Source organism: Notamacropus eugenii, chromosome 1 (genome assembly GCF_028372415.1).
Source record: "Notamacropus eugenii isolate mMacEug1 chromosome 1, mMacEug1.pri_v2, whole genome shotgun sequence".
Taxonomy (NCBI): Eukaryota; Metazoa; Chordata; class Mammalia; order Diprotodontia; family Macropodidae; genus Notamacropus; species Notamacropus eugenii.
The window spans coordinates 478,940,035-478,958,909 of record NC_092872.1 but is presented as its reverse complement, the minus strand read 5'-3'; the positions used below and the strand labels follow the sequence as shown (position 1 = coordinate 478,958,909).

The 18,875-nt window shown below is 40.6% G+C and overlaps 1 protein-coding gene across 4 annotated transcripts in view; it reads right to left on the bottom strand.

Moving 5' to 3' along the window:
• Positions 1 to 11,315: 11,315 nt before the first annotated feature.
• The window catches only part of STXBP1 (syntaxin binding protein 1), a 103,639-nt gene continuing 96,079 nt past the window's right edge, over positions 11,316 to 18,875 (bottom strand). For all 4 annotated transcript variants that reach the window (XM_072632502.1, XM_072632503.1, XM_072632504.1 and 1 more), the window contains one exon: positions 11,316 to 13,481. Coding sequence is in view for 1 of the 4 variants with exons in the window: in XM_072632503.1 (XP_072488604.1) it covers positions 13,399 to 13,481 (83 nt within the window). In the remaining 3 variants the exon portion in view is untranslated. The remainder of the gene's footprint in view (positions 13,482 to 18,875) is intronic.

The following is an 18,875-nucleotide window of genomic DNA, read 5'->3' as shown; positions in this document are numbered from 1 at the left end:
AGGAAGCTGCCCCCTTCCATACATAGCAACGGACAGAGAAGGAGCTGAATTTAAAGGAAACTTGATCTCTTCCAAGTTGGGACTGTGTTCATTAGTCTTTTCCTATCCCTTCTCTTTGCCTTACTTAAATATGCAAAAATCTCTCCCTCTCCTGAACTGTCTAATCTGCATCTCCACAGAGGCTTCCTTAAAAAACCAGGCTTTTATTATCTCTCCTCTGCAATAGCCTATTTTGAAAGATTTTTATCTTATTTGTATTTATGCCTTTTGTTTCTACAGTGCATTCATTTTTGAACACATCTTATGCCATCCTGTACCCAGTGAACCATCCCTTGTAATTAAGATTTTGAAAGAAAGTGGGGGGTGGAGAACAGCAAAACTAATCAGTACTTTAAGCGTGTCCAATGGTGCGTGCAATATTCTCTGCCCCTAGTCCTCCACATTTGCAATGAAGTGAGTAGTTGGATCTGCTCCTCTCTGGGGCCCAGCTCGATCATTACAATGTCACAGGGTTCAGCTTCTTCTTTGCCATTATTTCCATTTCCATTGTGATCATTGCATATATATCTTTTTCTTGGTACTCCTTAGTTCACTTTGCCTCTGTTCCTAGATCACAGGGTCATAGACACGGAGCTATAAGGGGCCTCAGAGATCATCTAGTCTCACTCCCTTATGTTAAAGATGAGGAATTCAGGCCTAGAAAGGTAAGTGACTTCTCCAAGATCACAAAAGGCTGAGCTGGGAACCCATCCCCTGACTCCAGGTACAGCACTCTTCCCACTGAACCATACACTGCTTGGATGGAGTGATCAGGGAGGACTGGCATCTCTGGCGTGAGGGTTTGACATACCATTTTAGGGACTGCTCTACCTTTGGTATCTACTTGTCACTCAACTCTTATTGGTGGTGCCAACAAGCTGTAACAATAACCACACCCCAGTAAAATTATCTTGGCAGATGGACTAACCCAAGTTGAGGGTAACTGACAGGTCTTAAACCCATCAGTGAGTTAGGGAATGTCTACCCCAAGCATGTGAAGACTTCCCCTAATGGAACAGTCTGATGAGGACATTTTGTCCCAACAGCCATGAGGGCAGTTGAAGCAGGAGCTGTGGAGCCATTAGAACTTGGTCAGGCATGGAAGATGTCAAGGTCATCCACTGTATCCCAGACCATCATCATCATTTTGACTCTGAATGTTGATGACACAGCTCTGCGTCACTTCAATCCACTTACAACTCACTTGTGGTGTCATTGGTCTTCTTTGAACACCAATAACAACACCATCTGCATTCTTGCACCATAATTTGTTTAGCCATTCCCCAATCTATGAACACCCATTTTGTTACCAGTTCTTCTGCAATGCCTCATAGTTGGTTTCCATGCTTTCTTTCTCATCCTTCCAACCCTTGTTACACAGCACTGGTTCTTCTCTTACCTGTCTAACCACTCCATCTCAACCTCCTGTGTTGCATCTTTATGCTGGTTCACAATCTGTAACCGTGAGTGTCCTCCAAGGCTCTGTCCCAGACCCCTTCTCTTCTCCCTCCATACAGTTTTGCTTGATAATCTCTTCAACTCCCATGGGTTCAATCATCGCTATGCAGTTGATGCTCAGATCTATTTAACCATCTTTAATAAGTCTCCTGACCTATAGCCTCCTATCTCCAACTGTCTACTGGATATCTTGAACTAGATATCCTGCAGACAACTTAAATGTGACACATCCAAAACTGAGCTCAGCTTTCTCCGCAAACCATCTTCTCTTCCTAACTTCTTTATTAGTGTCAAAGGTACCATCTTCCCCCAGGACTCCAGGCTCACAAGCTCCTCACCTCTCTCCCTCTCATCACCCTCTCATCCCCCTCATAGCCAATCAGTTGCCAAGTCCTGCTGATTCTACCTTTCAAACACCTCTTATACATGCCCCTTCTCTTTTCTGACACTGCCAGTATCCTGATACTGACCCTCAGCATCTCACATCTGGGCCACTACCATAGCCTGCTGGTTGGTACCACCCTCCACTCAGCTGTCAAATTGATCTTCCTAAAGCATAAATCTGATCCTTTCTCTCTCTTTTCCTCTCTCTCTTCCTCTTTTTTTCTTTCTCCCTCTCTTCCTCTTTTTTTCTTTCTCCCTCTCTTCCTCTCTCATCTCTCTTTTTCTTTCGCTCCCTCTTTCTCTCTCTCTCACTCTCAAACACCCACACACACACACATCACCTCTAGGATCATATATAGAGTCCTCTTTTTGCCTTTTAAAGCCCTTCATAACCTGGTCCCCACTACCTTTCTAGCCTTTTTACACCTTACTCCCCTCCACCTTCTTGATCCACTTCCACTTGGCTACCTTACTATTTCTCACAGATGACACTCCATTCATGTCCTGACTCTGGGCATTGTCACTGCCTGTCCCCCAGCCCTGGAATGTTCTCCCTGCTCATCTCCACCTCTTGGCTTCCTTGGCTTCCTCTAGGTCTCTAGGTAAGATCCCACCTTTCATTCCTAATCCACCTCGGTGGGTTATATCCTATTCATCTTGTACATATGTTGTTTGTACATAGTTGTTCTCATATTGTATTACACAACACTAGACTGGAAACACCCTAACAGCCAGGATTGTCTTTGGCCTTCCTTTGTATGGACAGTGCCTGGACAGTGCCTGGCATAGAGGCTACTTATTGACAAATGCTTATTGACTGACTGCCAATCAAGACCTCTGAATTCTTCAGATGTTAACTTTTCAGCTTTATTACCTATTTACTTGCACTAATAATAACCCAGCTAAACTGGATTGCAAAAACAGACTCCACAATGTCTTTCACCTGAATCTTTGCTCTCTTGGTTGGTTTCTATCATCTGAGATGGCCACGCTCCTCTTCTCCCTCCTTAATTCCCTCCCCGCCTTACCAAAATCCTATGTATTTGTAGGAGCATTACTGGATCATAAACTTAGAACTGGGAGAGACCTGAGAGGCCTTCTTGAAGTCCTCCCTCATGTTACAGATGACGAAGCTGAAGTCAGAAGGTTAAGTAACTTGTCTAGGGTCACAGGGCCTGAGACAATCTTTGAACCTATTCTTCAAGGCCTTTCAATTTCCATGTTCTTCATAGAGACTTTCTGGGACACTCTACCTTGACAGGGTTTATCTCTCTTCAGAACTGACATGGTACTTTGTACCTCCTTTATGATACCACATTCTGTCTTGTGCTATTGGGTATTTTCTGGCTATCCTAATCTTCTTTGTTTGAGATTAATTTATATTTACCTCAAAGGTCTGTATTTCCCTGTATTTTCCACTGAGCCTAGCACAATGCACTAAAAAGTAGAGGCACTTCAGACTCAAATATCAGCATGCTGGCCTAAGGCCTGGGTAGCTTTAGGGCATCCAAAATCAGAGGATCATAGATTGAGAACTGTAAGGCACCAACCCCCTCATTTTACAAATGGAGAAATTAAGGCTGAGATGTTAAATGAGGATCACATAGATAGTAAGTGCCAGAACCCAGGTCACACCATGACTTCTGCTATCTCTTTTCCTCTTATCCAAGGAGCCCCAAGAAATAGCTGAATTAAGGTTCAGCTACTTTCCCACCTAGGGACTGTCCCTGACCCATCCTGTCACCAAGGATGCCTACTACCCCTCCCCTTACTCCATGTTTTTAGAGGAGTATAAGACCCTTGTCAGGATTTGAACTTGAGTTTTATTGACTCCAAGCCCAACACTATATCAACTGTGCCAACTACCTACCTCTAGGGATGATCTAGTTCAACCCTTTCACATTGTAGATGAAGAAATGTTGTTGGAGGATTGAGTCACCTAAAGTCACACAGGTGGTAGGGTAAGAAATCAGAGTCTAATCCAGGTCTCAGTTTCTTAAATTGTGGATCAAGACCTCATATGGGGTCTCAAATAATTTGACAGCAGTACAAGGTTTTTGAATGTGCAACAACCCAAAATTAATTAAAAAACCAAATGTGTAAGGAATCTAAGGTGCTTCTGGTAGTGCTTGCCTGTGATGCATCCCACAGTTTCACTGCGGTCTTGGTTCTGAACATAAAGCACGTGCACTTTGCACTGTACATACCTCAGGCCATGAAATGTCAAAACTGCAGAAACTCCAAAAACGGGTCATGAGTGGAAAAAGTTTAAGAAGTCCTGGTCTAGGGTCTCTGATTACAAATCCATGAGCTACTGAATCTCCACTCTGACCTCTGACCACTCATCCCTCCCAAATGCAAATCAGTGATATAGGATTTTTTTTTTTCACATGACAGCACAGCCATTAGAGATCATCTAAGTCCAATTCCCTTATTTTATAGATTAGGCAAGATGTCTCCAAGAAGGGGAAATGTCTTATCTGAGATTATGCAGCAAGTTCGTAGTAAAGCCTTAACTGGAACTCAGGTCTACCAGTTCGGTGAACTAAAGGCAATATGCCTTCCATCTACAAAAAAGTATTGATGAGGTAGAAGTTTACAATGTTTTTCCCTCATTACAGGAGATGAGTTGTAATTGGGCCTTGGTGTGATCTTGCCCCCTTGTGGCAGCAATCGACATTGATAGCTCACTAGACTCAAGAACGACTTTAATGAACACACCAGAATCGAGATATTCAAAGTAGCCAGCTCTCTGACACCGCACTCCACTCCTGGAAGACTTGTGCTTATTCTAATTCATTGGACAAATGAATTGAGAGCCCCTTTTGGAAGCTCTATGCACAATAATGTTTTTCTAGTTTTTCCATTAACGTGTTGAGACATGGCAAATCAGAAAGTCAGGCAATCTATTGAACACCTCCATGTGCCAGCTAGTGCCCTAAGAGCTGCAGATACAAAGAAAGGTAAAAAACAGCCCCTTGATCTTGAGGAATTCATAGTCTAATGGAGTTCCTACTGACTAAAAGAGGGAGAGATAGGAAAAGGGCTCTGATTACTTGGGTGATGTGACTTGTGTTATTTTGGTCTTTTGAATGTGAAAGTTTCCTCAGAATTATGGCATTTTCATATGCTTCAGGGGCCTCAGGAAGGTAGCTACTTTGATGACAGGGAAGGAAACAACATTACAGGAACAAAGATGAGTACTGGCTCACATCATTTTAACTGTCTTCACATCTGTTATTTTATTTGATCATTCTAATACTTCCATGAGGTACACAAGGCAGGGGCTGTTGTTGCTCAGTTGTTTCAGTCATGTCTGACTCTTCATGACCCCTTTTGGGGTTTTCTTGGCAGAGATATTGGAGTGGTTTGCCATTTCCTTCTCCAGATCAATTTACAGATGAGGAAACTGAGGAAAACAGGGTTAAGTGACTTGCCCAGGGTCATACAACTAGAAGTGTCTGAGGTTGGATTTGAACTCAGGTCTTCCTGACTCCAGTCCACTGTGCCACCTAGATGCCCCAAGGAGGGGAATATTAATCCTGTTCAATAAACACCACCCAAAGATTACTGTGATATCATTGATTAGCACCTACCTCAGAGGGTTGTTGTGGGATCAAATGAGATAGATGTGTAGTATGTGATATGTAATGGTTGCAAAGACAAACCTTAAAGTGCTATATAAATGCTAGCTATCATTATTCATTATTGTTGTTTTTGTTATGGGCTGAAAGGGACCTTGGAGGTCATCTAAGTTATTGCCTCATTTAATAGGATGGAAAAAGGAGGCTCAAAGTAATTGTTTTGCCCAAGGTCATAAAAGTAGTAAGTAGCAGAGCTGAGATTCAAACTTGGGTCCTATGACTGTTACATCCTAGGGCTCTTTCCCAGGGGGACCTTGCTAGTTAAAACACTTGATGATTCTCCAAGCAACTGAACAGTAAGTATGGCTCCTACCTGTGAGAAATTAAAGCCAAAAACACAGGAACTACGCCTAGAGAGCTGACCAAGGTCCCATAGCTAGTTAGTGGCAGAAGTGGAACCAGAGACACAAGGGGGATTTTTGCACCTGGGGAAAGCAGCACAAATGGGTGAATTCAATGGGAGGAAGGGGTAGAGAGCAGTAAACACTGCCCCATGGAGGAGAAAGACAGAGACCTTCGAACACCATGAGGCCATAGTTATAAGGAGGTTGTCCCTCAAACACAGGAGTTATTAGATAGTTCTTATTTTAACTAATTATTCTTGACAAACTGGGTGCTCAAGACAAAGTTCTTTCTTTACTCGGGGCATTTAGAAGCCTGATTCCAGGGAAGGAGGGATGGAATTGTTAACCTTTACACAGCAAACAGATGGTGTGGGGGAAGGGATGGCAGTATCGTAGCTCCTGGACTGGTAGTGATCTCAGGGACCAGCTAGCCCCTATTTGACAGATAAGGAAACTGGGGCCCAGGGAGATTAAGTGACTTGTCCAAATTAAAAGGGTGGTAAGGTAGGATTTGAACCCAGGTCGCTCTAACTTGAGAATCAGTGCTCTTTGCACCACTTGGTACAGTTGGTTTGAACAACCTCCCCAAACTCTAAGTATCATATTAGAACTTAGGGATCTCAGAGATGGTTGGTTGTTTAGTCATGTCACCTCTCTGCTATCCTATTTTAGGGTATTCTTGGCAAAAATACTGGAGTGGTTTATCATTTCTATTATCTCTTCTTCTTTTGCTTAAGAAACCCCAAGATAGTTGAACTTGGGTTGAGTGACTTCTTCAGTTGGAACATGTTCCTGAACCATCCCCAGGGCATCCACCAGGATTGCCCACTACCACCTTCCTTTACCCCATATTCTTAGAGTATTATAAGACCCTTGTTAATGGACCTTTTACTTTCCCCACTCATGGACAAATTCACACCTTGCTCTAGCCATAGTTCTGTTAGGGACTACTTAGAGTCTTAATATTTTTGACTCCCAGTCCAGGATTCTTCATTGTTTTTCAGTACAGTAGATCATGGAAACAGCAGGGAAGTAAACTTACTTGAAACCAAAACTGGTTGTCAAAGCAGATAAAATCTTTCTTAGTCTGGGGTGATATTGCCTGGTGGTTACCTCTTTGCAGAGTGGTTAATCCCCAGGGGATTTGACACTCTCCTCCTTTCCTCTTCACGGTCAGGTGGGTTCCTTGCCATAGCAAGTATTTGAGCAGAAATGAGATGTACTGGGATCCACTCTTCCTGGGTTACAGTTACATCCTTTACATGTTGGTCCTATCCACTGACCTTCATCCACTTTTGACTTTGCATTTTCTTGGATTCACTATAGGGGACAATTAGAAGATCCTGTTGTCTCCTGATTGGTCTTGCCTTCGGTCACTGTAAGATCCAGGTATAGTGGCTACTCCAACAACCTGGGCTACATGACATCACTCATTTGATTTGTCCAAATACACCCCTAGGGTGAGGTCAATCACAATTTCCTTCCCACTTCCAACTAAACATGCTTATTTATCCAGTGAAATGACCCTTTTGCTTTGATATATTGGGGAGGTGAATATGTGGGCTATTATTTATATTAGTTTTTGTAGCATCAGCAGGTAGAGCTACTTCCTTCTTGGTAACCTGAGTAAGTGTCCAGGTGCCAGCAAGATGGAGGCTCACAACGTTCTCTCATTTATTATTGATGGTCAATTGGCTGCTTTTGCTCCCCTATGGCTAAATCAAGGATTTGTTTCTCCTGTTTCTTGTAGTAACTTTTAAAAGAGCAGAAACAAGACCAATCAAGTGCTAAGGTTGTAAAATAAGGCTGCCTTTAATTAAGAGGGCAAAGAATCAGAGTTATGGAAGTTTGTGCTTGATTTTGTCCCATCATAAGATTTTTCAGCACTCTGAATAACTCTGTTATATGGGCTTGACCAACAAATATTTTCTTCACAAAGAATAAAAGAACTGAATATGTCATTTAGTCTAATTACATTATAAAGCCAAGCCCATCTTCTCCATAAAGGCATCCCTAACCATCCCAGCCTTTATAAAGTCTTACTGTAAATATCAATAATTTGGGATTTAGCAGATAGTGGGACACCGACTACAAGGATATAGGAGTTTATGCTGGAAGGAACACAAGATTATTCAGTCCAGGGATTCTTAATCCGGGAATCTCAAATCCTAATTGAGAGATTTCAGAGTCAGTGAATTTGGATGAGAAAAAAATGGATATTTATTTCAATATAATTCATTTCCCTTGTGATCCTTTTATTTTATGCATTTAAAACTACAATTTTTTTAGAGGACATTCTTTGCCTCATTTTTAAAAGCTGTAATCACTGAATGGCACTGCCTTAGTCAAACTAAGATCTGTTAAAGACCTCAGCTTGAAAAGGTCAAGGTCCCTCATAGCATCTTGGGCATTTCCAGTTGTTTAAGGTTAATGACTCAAAGATAAACAACTCAGTTTTTCCTTTCTACTAGGTAGAGCCAAATGCTGTACCCCACGGAATCCCCAAAGGGTAGAAGCTTGTAATTTCTTTTGCAACAGTCTCCATCAGTTTTAAGTTTCACATTCAAAGAGAAAATGAGAGGTGTCATCTTAAACACATAAACTCACCTGCACTGATGCGTTTTTTTTTTTTAAGACAACAACCGCTGATTCTATTTTATCTATTGAAGAATAGACAGGGGAGCATTCATCATGGTATTTTCTGGCATCATTTCCCAAAAGCTTTGTAATTTGGTTCAATTAATCTCTCTACTCGATTTTAAACTCCCTGAGGGCTGGGACCAAGCCCTGTCTTGCTTAAACTTCATATCTTCCTCAGTGTTTTTGCACTTAGGTGGTATTAAATAAGTGTTGAAATTCAGCAAACACTTATTGGGTATCTACCCTTTGCAGTCATTGAGAACACAGTGTGTGTGAATGTAATGATTAACTTTCTTAAAACTGGCACAGTTTTGTGGGAGACCAAAAGCTCTGTGTGACAGAAAGAGGACTCCTCTGACATGTCTGCCTTCTGGTAGATTATAGGCCCTTCTGAGAGGAAGAGAAATTAAAGTCAAGGTGGTAACTCAGAAAAGAAGGCTTAGAGCAGTACACTCTCAGATGTTGGGAGTCTAAAGTTAGGGAGGGAGGGAGGTAAGTAGGGGATGGGAGAAGAGACCCCTCTCCAGAAGAAAAGAAGCAAAGTTTCTGATAGGAACAGTTCACTTCTGGAAGAAGCAATAGCACAATCACCTCGAGTGCAAAAACGAGGCGGCCTTCCTATATCCACACTCTTTCTATGGTCACAGAAGGTGAAGACACAATGGACTGAGAAGGAACTGCACCAGAAAACAATCATAATACATTGTGATGTCACATACAGCCCATGCTCTCTATGAACTCTGGGCTCCACTGTTCCTGAAATAGCATCCCTTAAGGAGATTTGTTCTGTGAAGTTTGGATTCAGTCAAAGGGCCATACTTGAGGACTAGAGGGTCACACATGGCCTTGAGGCCACAGGTTCCCCCTCCCCTGGAAGCTATTGTGAGCTTGGTCTTAACACCTAACAATTCATTTTGCTAATTGAATGATCATTATGCCACTTATTTGAAGGGCCTGAATTCTTTCTACAAACCCTTCTGGGACATGTATCTTATGTCCAGCACTGTACTGGGTACTCATTGGTGCAGAACCAGGATGTGGGAGACACAATCCATGACTTAATTGGAGGGAATGACAGGAGTATGGTATGGGGAGCAAGTAAGCAAGGGAGAAATAATATGATCTAGAATAAAATCCCAAGCCTAAGTACAGAAATATTTTTGCCCCTATTCTCATTTTCTTTTCATGATGTGATCAGGATTGGGGTGGAGATTCTTGTACATTCATGTTATTAACTCAGTACTACCACTGTGATCTGTAAATCTTAACTTTTGGTAGCAGAGCTAGATATTTTTGAGAAGCTTCAACCTGATAAAGTTTAAGTCTTTAGACTTAAGCATTTAATTAAAAAATCCTATTGATAATTTGCTTTATTATAAAGCATTGAGATAGGTGATGTGAGGAAGAAAAAGATGAATGGGACATAGTCTTTGCCTTAAATCTCATGATTTAGCTGGAAAAATGAGTAACACACACAAAATGATAGAAAAAATAAAGGAAACAGTATACAAGGTGTGATCATAAAGTTAACTAGACAGATTAACAACAAATGAGAATGTACACATCCCAATGAGACTTGTTCAAAGTCTTTTGCCCCAGGAGCCCATAAACTTATTCCAATGATGCTGTTATGCACAAAACATTTTGGAATTCTTCTCTGGGAATTGCCTTCAAACCCAGCTTACAACTGCAAAAGAAATCCATTTTTTGGTTTTTGAATTATACCTCATTTGTGACCCCAAATATTATGAACCAGTTTTTTCAGTGACTCTCCCCTTTCACCAGATTTACCTCTGAATGACTACTAGCTATTCGTAAAAACAAAAGGGATTAATAGGGATTAAAAGGGATTATCAAGGAAAATTCAAAAGAAAGGCAGCTCAACTAAGTCTTGGGCTCAAATAGAGAATGGAAATTTCTACAAGAAGTCTAAAGTTTTGTTTTTATTATTCAAAATACATCTATTTGGATTTTAGGAGACTAGATATCTGAGCTTTGGGCAAAAAAAAAAAAAAAAAAATGAAAGAAGCAAAGAGACACCAGAAGAAATCAGGGAAATGCCACCATGAGATCCAGGGGGAAATAACTGGGAAAAGAAAAATAAAGACCCATGAAAAATAACTGGGAATAAATAAAGGGATTCTCAAATCCTTCTACTGAAGTCTACTTTATAATCAACACTGGTACAAACGGGGCTCCTTAGGACTACCACTTTGACCCCCATCCCAAACTCTTAAGAGGGAAAAGTTTAGTTTGAATCACAAAAAGCATGAAAAATTGGATATAAATCAAATAGGTTCCAGCTTCAAAAAGGGTTTGTCACAAATCATTATGAAGAATGAATGGCTTCTGAGGTAACATAGGTGTGAGAGTAGAGAAAGAAGAGGTAGACTATGTGAACATGTAAAATGATCTGAGCTTATTAAGACATTACGAGCTTATTAAGACATTTATGGCATAAATTTAACTTGAAAATATTTATAAAGGTTCCAGCTTTACAACACATACTCTACAAAGATTGAAGCATTCTGTACAATGGAATAATGGTTTAGATGAGGCAACTGGGATAATGAACGTGTAAAGTACCCAGCTGCTGTTGCAGGCCTTACAACCAACTTTGTGGAGAGATTCTAGAGAGGACGCAGTTTCTAAAGGGAAAGTACTGCAAACAAATCTGACCTTGAAAGAGAAAGAAGATAACACCAGTGTAGACCCCAGTGTAACAATTTCCTCCACACAAGGCAGCAATAGAAAAGAAACCTACCCATTTCTATTCCAAAAGCGAAACAAAGCCAGGAGTCACATCTGTGCGCCATGAATAGGAGCTTATTTATTTCATAGACTTGAGTGCTTTAGTACAGAAGAACAGATATAGAGATGATACATGTTTGTGCTTCAACACTTTCAAACATTGAGATTCCAGTAAATTCGAGGTAAACAAGTTTCAAGACAGACTAGCTTTTTTTTTTTAAAGTTTTCCTTTTGATAAATTATTTTCATATAAATAACCAACAGAGAAAGGAAAAACAATGTCTAAACAAGATCCCAAAGCATGTACACTGCTATTTTTGAAGGAAGAGAAACAAAACCAAGGGCAATCAGTTTAAAAAAAAAATCAGTGCAAATGTTTATAGCTTTTGCCCTAAAGGGAAAAACAGCTTCAAAAAGGAGAAGGAGGGATGGAAAAGACAAGTCCAAAAAGGAAGGGGCAAAGAGTTGATTCTCTCAGTGCAAAGGGAAAGTTTCAATGCCTTAGGAAGATAAGAAAACACCATAATGCATCTAAGAGGGAGAGAAGAAAGTCATCTGAAAGGAAAGGAAGAAGGCTTGCAATTAAGCTACCATACATCAAGCTTGCAACAACATCACAAGACACATTAAGTAATATACACACAATTGGCTGGGATGAAGGGGCAGGGGCTGCTGGGCCTGGGGAACCTGGGGACTCCCACTGCCAGAACATTTTACTACTGGACGATGATGGCAGGAACACATAATGTGCACGCGGCAGGGCTGAATGCAAAGCGGCACAGAGCCTCAGACTCATGGTAAGACTGCCTTGTTTTGTTTTAGAGTTAAGTTCAATACAAGGTGAAAATGGCCTTATTTGCATTTTTAAAATTCTCGGAAGCATGATGTCATCTGAACTCACACTATGGAAAATCAATTATTGTACATGAAACTGAAGATTTCTGGAAAGGGATTTTTTTCACTGGGCACGTGGGCTATAGACAGAACATACGTCAATAATTTATCTGATGCATCTGTTCTGCAGGTAAGTGAGACTCAAGGACCTTTCTTTGTGGAATAGGAACCAGAGTCTTCTCTATCATTTTCTCCATCAAGTTTGATCCTAATGAGAATTAGTTATTTATCTTTTACAGGTATGCCTGGATGAGGGAGATTTGAGTCCAGGTCACTTTGAACTCCTAAGAAGATTAAATAAGACTACAGTTTTGGCTCAGTTGACTAGCCTGGGGATATCTGATGAGCAAATTTAAAATCCCAAGAAAACAGTTTTCCTTTCTGAGTAAATATGAAGTATCAATGAGAGCCACATCCCTTTCTTCGATTTACACAGCACTGTGTAAGAAGTGCAGAGCATCGGAAGGCAGACATGGCATTACCAAGATCATCTTCCCTTTCTCAGCAGAAAGAGATACTGTGGACCATGGACAACCCTAGCCTGGGACTGTAGCTGTACCCCCGGGAGACATCAGGTGCTGGATAAAGTGGAGGGTCATGCTCTCCACAGGACCAACCAGATGTCACCTGACTTCTACTTCCAAGTACATCTGGATCAAAAGAGACAAAGAGGAATGGAGAGCGGGGGGAAGACAAAGTACCAATCTGCATTTTAACACATTCCAAAAACAGAAAACTCTACAGTAAGAAAAAACTGCCCAACAAGAATGGGACCAATTCTACCTGAATCCACCCCCACCCCCAGGAAAAAAAAGAAAAGAAAATTTAAAAACCATATTTCTACCTATCTGTTTTCAAGCAGTTTCCACATAGAGCATTCATGTTGCACTGGGGTAGGGATAAGGTCACAATGCCATACATAATGAAGGGAGGAAAAGAGAGGAAGTGTCCAGTCATCACAATCTGAAAATCTTGTTAGCAGTGCATCACTTAAAAACGAATTTCTCTTTTTAGATGCATACATACGCTGCTCTCTTTTATATAAACACAATGCATTACCTCCTTTTGTTTTAAACAAGAAGAAAGCTTCATCAAACACAAGACCAAAGAGGGAAAGCCAGGGCGTGCAGTGGGGACTGATGGAAGATGAGAACGGGTACTGCAAAGTAACATCTAAGACCAGCCAGAGGGAGCTGCCGAGAGCCATAGAGATGATCATTTTTTGGAGGGATGGTTTGGTTATTTTAACTGGTGATTTCTTCATCTGTTTTATTCAGTTTCTTCAGCGTGTCCAGCAGTTTCTGTGGGGTAAGGATGTGTGTGGCTCCTGAGGAAAGCAGATTAAAAAAAAACCAAAGTGAGTCTTCCAAGAAAGGCACTGGCTTTCATACATCTTTCTGCTCTTCAATTCTAGATACCTGGACCTGCTAGATAAGGGGCATAGGCAGCTTTTCCACCCCCACCCCCACCCTGGTCTTGACATACAAGGCTTGGAAGGGTCTGAGTTAGGGAGAGTTTCAAAATATTTGTGGGAAGCTTTTTGGGGAGAAAGAAAGAACTCCTTAGTTCAGGCAGAAATTGGGACCACACCCAGGAGTAAAGCTTGTTTCCCATTAAGTTGCTCAACATATGCAATCTTTGTCTCTGTGAAACAGTGACTCTATGGCAATTCCTCTTCTGAATACCACAGTGAAGCCAGAATGGAGGGCTCTACCCTTTTTGGAAGAAATATCAGACACTACATGGGGAAGAGTGCTAGTGGGGTTGGGGTGGAGGAAGAGGCTGACAATGTGAGGACCTGGGGGCGGGGCAAGGGCGCTCTCTGGGATCCAAATAATAGGTGCCACCATGGAATTGTTGGTGGGACCTCAGGTTTGCAGGGGAGGGGAACCTGAGTACCTGAGGTCTTACCTTGAAGATACCGCGCATTGTTAGAGATTGGAAATGCTTGCAAAAATTTAAGCCTAATGGAATTATATATACTTCTACTGCAAAAAAAAAAAAATTAAAAAAATGAAGGCCTTTTTTTAATAAGGAGAGAGAGATCTAAGTGAGGTTAAAAAAAGATGCATGGATTGTGTGTTTTGGACATGGACCAAACAGAAGAGGAGTGATTGCGAGCAGCAGAGTGCTGTGTGGAGCATGAGGACTGCATGCATGCAGCAGTGGGCTTCAAAGAAAGATATCCCAGGTGGGAGAGAAGGAAATAAAAGCTGTCCGTACTTGAAAATGTGCCTCCCAAGAGATGTGGGGAAAGGAAAGAGGGCAATCAAGCGTAAGGAGGGAGGAAAAGCCACTGGAAGCCAGATTTATCCCCAGGAATTGGCAGAGGAGTTATTAGCAGGATCATGAGTCCTTATGCCTTTGGCTGCCACTCACAGAGTTGTCCTGCAACCATGACACAGCAGAAGTGCCTCGGACTAGAAAGCTTCAGCCTCCCTGGCTAGTCTAGAGACTGGTTCGAGGAGGGGGGGTGGTAGAAGAAAGGGCATACTGGAAATGGAAACAGGCAGAGAAGGAGAAAACCTGCACAACCCATTCTCAACAGAAGCCTCTCTCAGCTCATGGCACACCATTCTAGGCCCCCAGACCTTATTCTCCTGTATCAATCCTTACTACTTCCAAGAAAGACTGGCTGAAAAAATTGTTCTGCTCAAGACACTGAGCTGACTCACTGATCTACAAATCTGAGATAATCTGAACTGAACATACCAACTTTAGAAATGCCACCAGATATTTTTAAAGGGCTCTTTCTTCTAAAGTGCTTTCATGCATATGACCCTGGGATCCTCTTAACATTTCTGAGAGGTATGGAGGGACAGCTATTATGATCCTTATGTTACAGAAAGGGAAAATGAGAAATAGTTTAAGTGACTTATTCAAGGTTACACCAAGAACCAGTGACAGATCTGAGACCAAAAATAATAACCACACTGATACTTAAAGTGTGTAAAGCACTTAACAGTCATGACCTCATTGTACCCAAACAAGAGCTTTCCAGTTCTCAGACTAATGCAGTCAATGTACATTTTTTTAAAAGTTGAGTATGTGTATAATTTTACAATCATTTTTATCAAGGAAGCACTTTATAGCTGGAAGAAAAACAATCTATAAGGACTTTCTAATTAAAAGGTAGCATTTGTAGGGAACAGGAAATCTTCCTGCTTAGTTTTCTCCATAGCTGCTGGATCATAAATACAGAAGCTAGGGGTTCCTAAGTTAAGATTTTTTTTCTAGTGTTGGTTGTCGACCTAAAGTGATATATAGTGAAGCCCTCTGGCTAGCCAGAATTCTGTCTTACCTATTACTGAATAAAAGTTAAGATTGCTAAAACCAGGAGGAATCTATCCTAAGTATGAAAATAAGTCATGTAAATGCCTTTAACCAGCCTGGATCTTCTTTACCAATTCATCTGCATTCAAATTAATCTAAGTCATCTAGCAGTTAGTTTTAAGACTCCCAACTTTGGATGGGTTTAACACTTTTTGTTGGTGATACTTATTATTCAATAACATTATGAACGATCCCATCTTGTTTTATAGTGCGAGTTAAGAACTGAGACTGCAGAATAGTTTATTGGGGTAGCAGCATTAACCCCTAGTCAAATAAGTTATTAAACACACCTATACAAATATCTGATATGCTGAAAAACTTTAGTATTTAAAGATACAATCAAGCTACAAGGTTTTTTCTATCAATGTGACAGATGTATGTGCTCTCTTGTCCCTTAATTACCCTATGCCATTCTAGTTCTAATTCAGAATTCAGAGGTGTACTTGCTCATGCTCCTCCAGAATACAGTAATTAACTCTTATTTATGCACTGACTTATAGCTTACAAAACACTCTGCATACACCATCCTATTTGATCCTCAAAACATTCCTGTGAGGTAAGCCAAACAATATTATTTCCTTTTTACAGGTTGAGGAAACTGAAACCCAGAAAGATGCTGTATAAGGAGCAGAGTTGAGATTTTAAGTCAGGTTTTAGGATTCCCGATGCCACAGCTCAAACACTGAAGTAACTTTCCTAATCTGAGGTTAATTTATCTCAAATTGTTTGAAGACTGTGGGATGAGGGCAGAGATAAACAAAAAGTAGGTCTACACCCACCAAATTCATTCTATTTATGTCCTGAAACAAATCCGAATGACTTTAAATGTTCTAAAAATGCTAGGCTTGAGACATAAATGCAACACCCACAAAACTCTACTTTTCCTCTCTGGGAAGTATGCTTATATTCATTCCAAACCTGGGAAAAATATTTGTAAATGGCAGCTCCTGAATTCAAATTTCAGGCTCTCGTGTGACTTTCACTGAAAAAAATTAAACAACTTATCCCAAAGATAGAATTATAACAAAATGCTTTTTAAAATATACACACAAACCCAACCAAAAATACTGTATTTCCCAAAAGTGACAGTTTAATGAGAACAGTTCTGAGATTATTCAGACCCTCTGATTCTCCTAATTTTGTCTCTAATCACCTCAGCCTTTTCATCAGCCATTAAACTCTTCATGATGGAGTTACATAGGGTACAGGATCAAATTAAATCTTTGTTTGGCTTGTCAGACTATCTAGTAAGATGTTTAGTGGAAATGAAATAAGGCTGGGCCATTACTTATGGGTTCAAACATCCAAGCTCCACCACTAACACAGATAAAGGCTAAGTCAGCTCTGACTACAGAAGAACAAGGAAAAGAAACAACAGACACTCGACATTCTTCCTCAAATCTACAAACAATTCTGTCTGAATTATGGCTTCATGATCATTCATTCTAAACAATGCCTTTTTTACATCTAAATAATTTTAATGACTATAATTTAGGTGGAGAAAAATACAGGCAAATTAAGCTTTAGTCTAATTTTTAGCCACCAGGACCAAACTATCAGAAAGGGGAATATCAGATTAAAACCACTTTCCCTGCCCAATTACTGCTAGAAGTTCATGGCAATGGGGCAGCTAGATGGTACAGTAGATAGAGCACCAATCCTGAAGTCAGGAGGACCTGAGTTCAAATCCAGCCTCAGATACTTACTTATGTGACCTTCAGTAAGTCACTTAACCCCAACTGCTGCAAAAATAAAAGATGATGGCAATATGCTTTCTCTCTCAATGTTCCTAAAAATGTATACAATCCCCCAAAACATTTTAGAAGCAGAGGATACAAAATTTTCTCTGTGGCACGTACTCTGGTGGCAGTTATAGATCTCTGTAGACTCTTTAGCAAAAAAGATGTACTCTGCAAATGAAAGGCTCCTTCTAAGACAGAAAATTCTGTCCCAAGAAAATCCATAATAAATCACTATGAGGGAGTCACTGAATTTTCACTTCTTGTGCCCATCTTCCAAAATTCAATTCTCAAAAATTTGGGAGCTCTGATAACAAGAATTTCTTAAATCCTACAAATTGTTCACCACAGCTATAAAGAGCAGCTTCTTTCCAACACTCACCACCCCCAAAATCTTAAAATACAACTTGCAGCAAATGTTATCCACCTACTTGCCATCTGCATACTATATATCTCTGATTAAGAACTCATCAATGTATTTCTATAAACTAGACTTAAAATAATTGCTCCCATTTTCAAGACTACTGGAGGAAAGAGAATTAAGACATTTAGTAACCAATCAACCAATAACAACATAACCATCCCTGTTTTTCAGGATCATAATAACCTATTTCCATATTGTCTATGGTCTTAGAGTACCGCCAAACTTTGCCAGGACAACTGAGTAATAAGAACTGGAAGCTGAACCTCTTTATCTCAAGAACCACCTCACTTCTGAACAGCCTAGAGGTACAGCAGAGATAGACATGCTTGCAATACTTTTCTAACATGATTTACCTGGGGTATAACCATTTTCACTGAAAAGTGATAAATGGTAAGTGGAATTTGATGATAAATGCCAGGTCCTCTGTAACTAAATGAATGAATGAAAGGAAAGTGAATTACAGCAGAAAAGTCAAACATGCAGGGCCCTTGGACCATAACACTTCTGACTGCCATCTGAATCATATTACAGTATAACTGGGATATATTTGAGAAAATAATAAAAATACAGTAGAACGAGATAATGTTAATATATGGTTTTCTAAGTTAATAAGCAACTCACAGAGATTCTTATGGCTGGTAGTGGTCTTATTTTCTATTTTAGTTCGACACAGAATTAAAGCCTGTTAGGGCTTAAAGGGATTAAACCTGGGAAGCACTCCAGAGGTCATTTAGCCCAGCCTTTTCATTTTACAAGCATGGACATTAGGGCTCTGAGGTAAACTGCCTTGCCTAAGAAGGCACTGTAAGTCAGTAGCAAAAACAAGCACAGCCTCCAAGTTTCCTGACTCCCACCACTCACTCTTTGTACTCACTACTCCAGAGATGAGGGCTATTTCATAGCATGCTAAAGCTAGTTAGCTTCCTATACACTATATTCCAGCTGTAATAGACTAATCTCCCCAGCCACACAACAGTGGTTGGAATGGGTCTTAGAGGTCACTGAATTCAACCGCCTCATCTCAGAGGGAAGAGATGAAGGCTCAGAGAAGTGAAACAACTTGCTCAAGGTCATAAAAGTCAGAGTTAGATCCTTGGCCCCCACTGGAAGGAAGGCAACATGAGAGAAGAGCAATTTCGTGTAATTGGATTTTTCATGTGGCTAGAGAACAAAGAAAATATTTTTAATCTTCAAGAAATATTATGGGACAGCTAGGTGGTTCAGT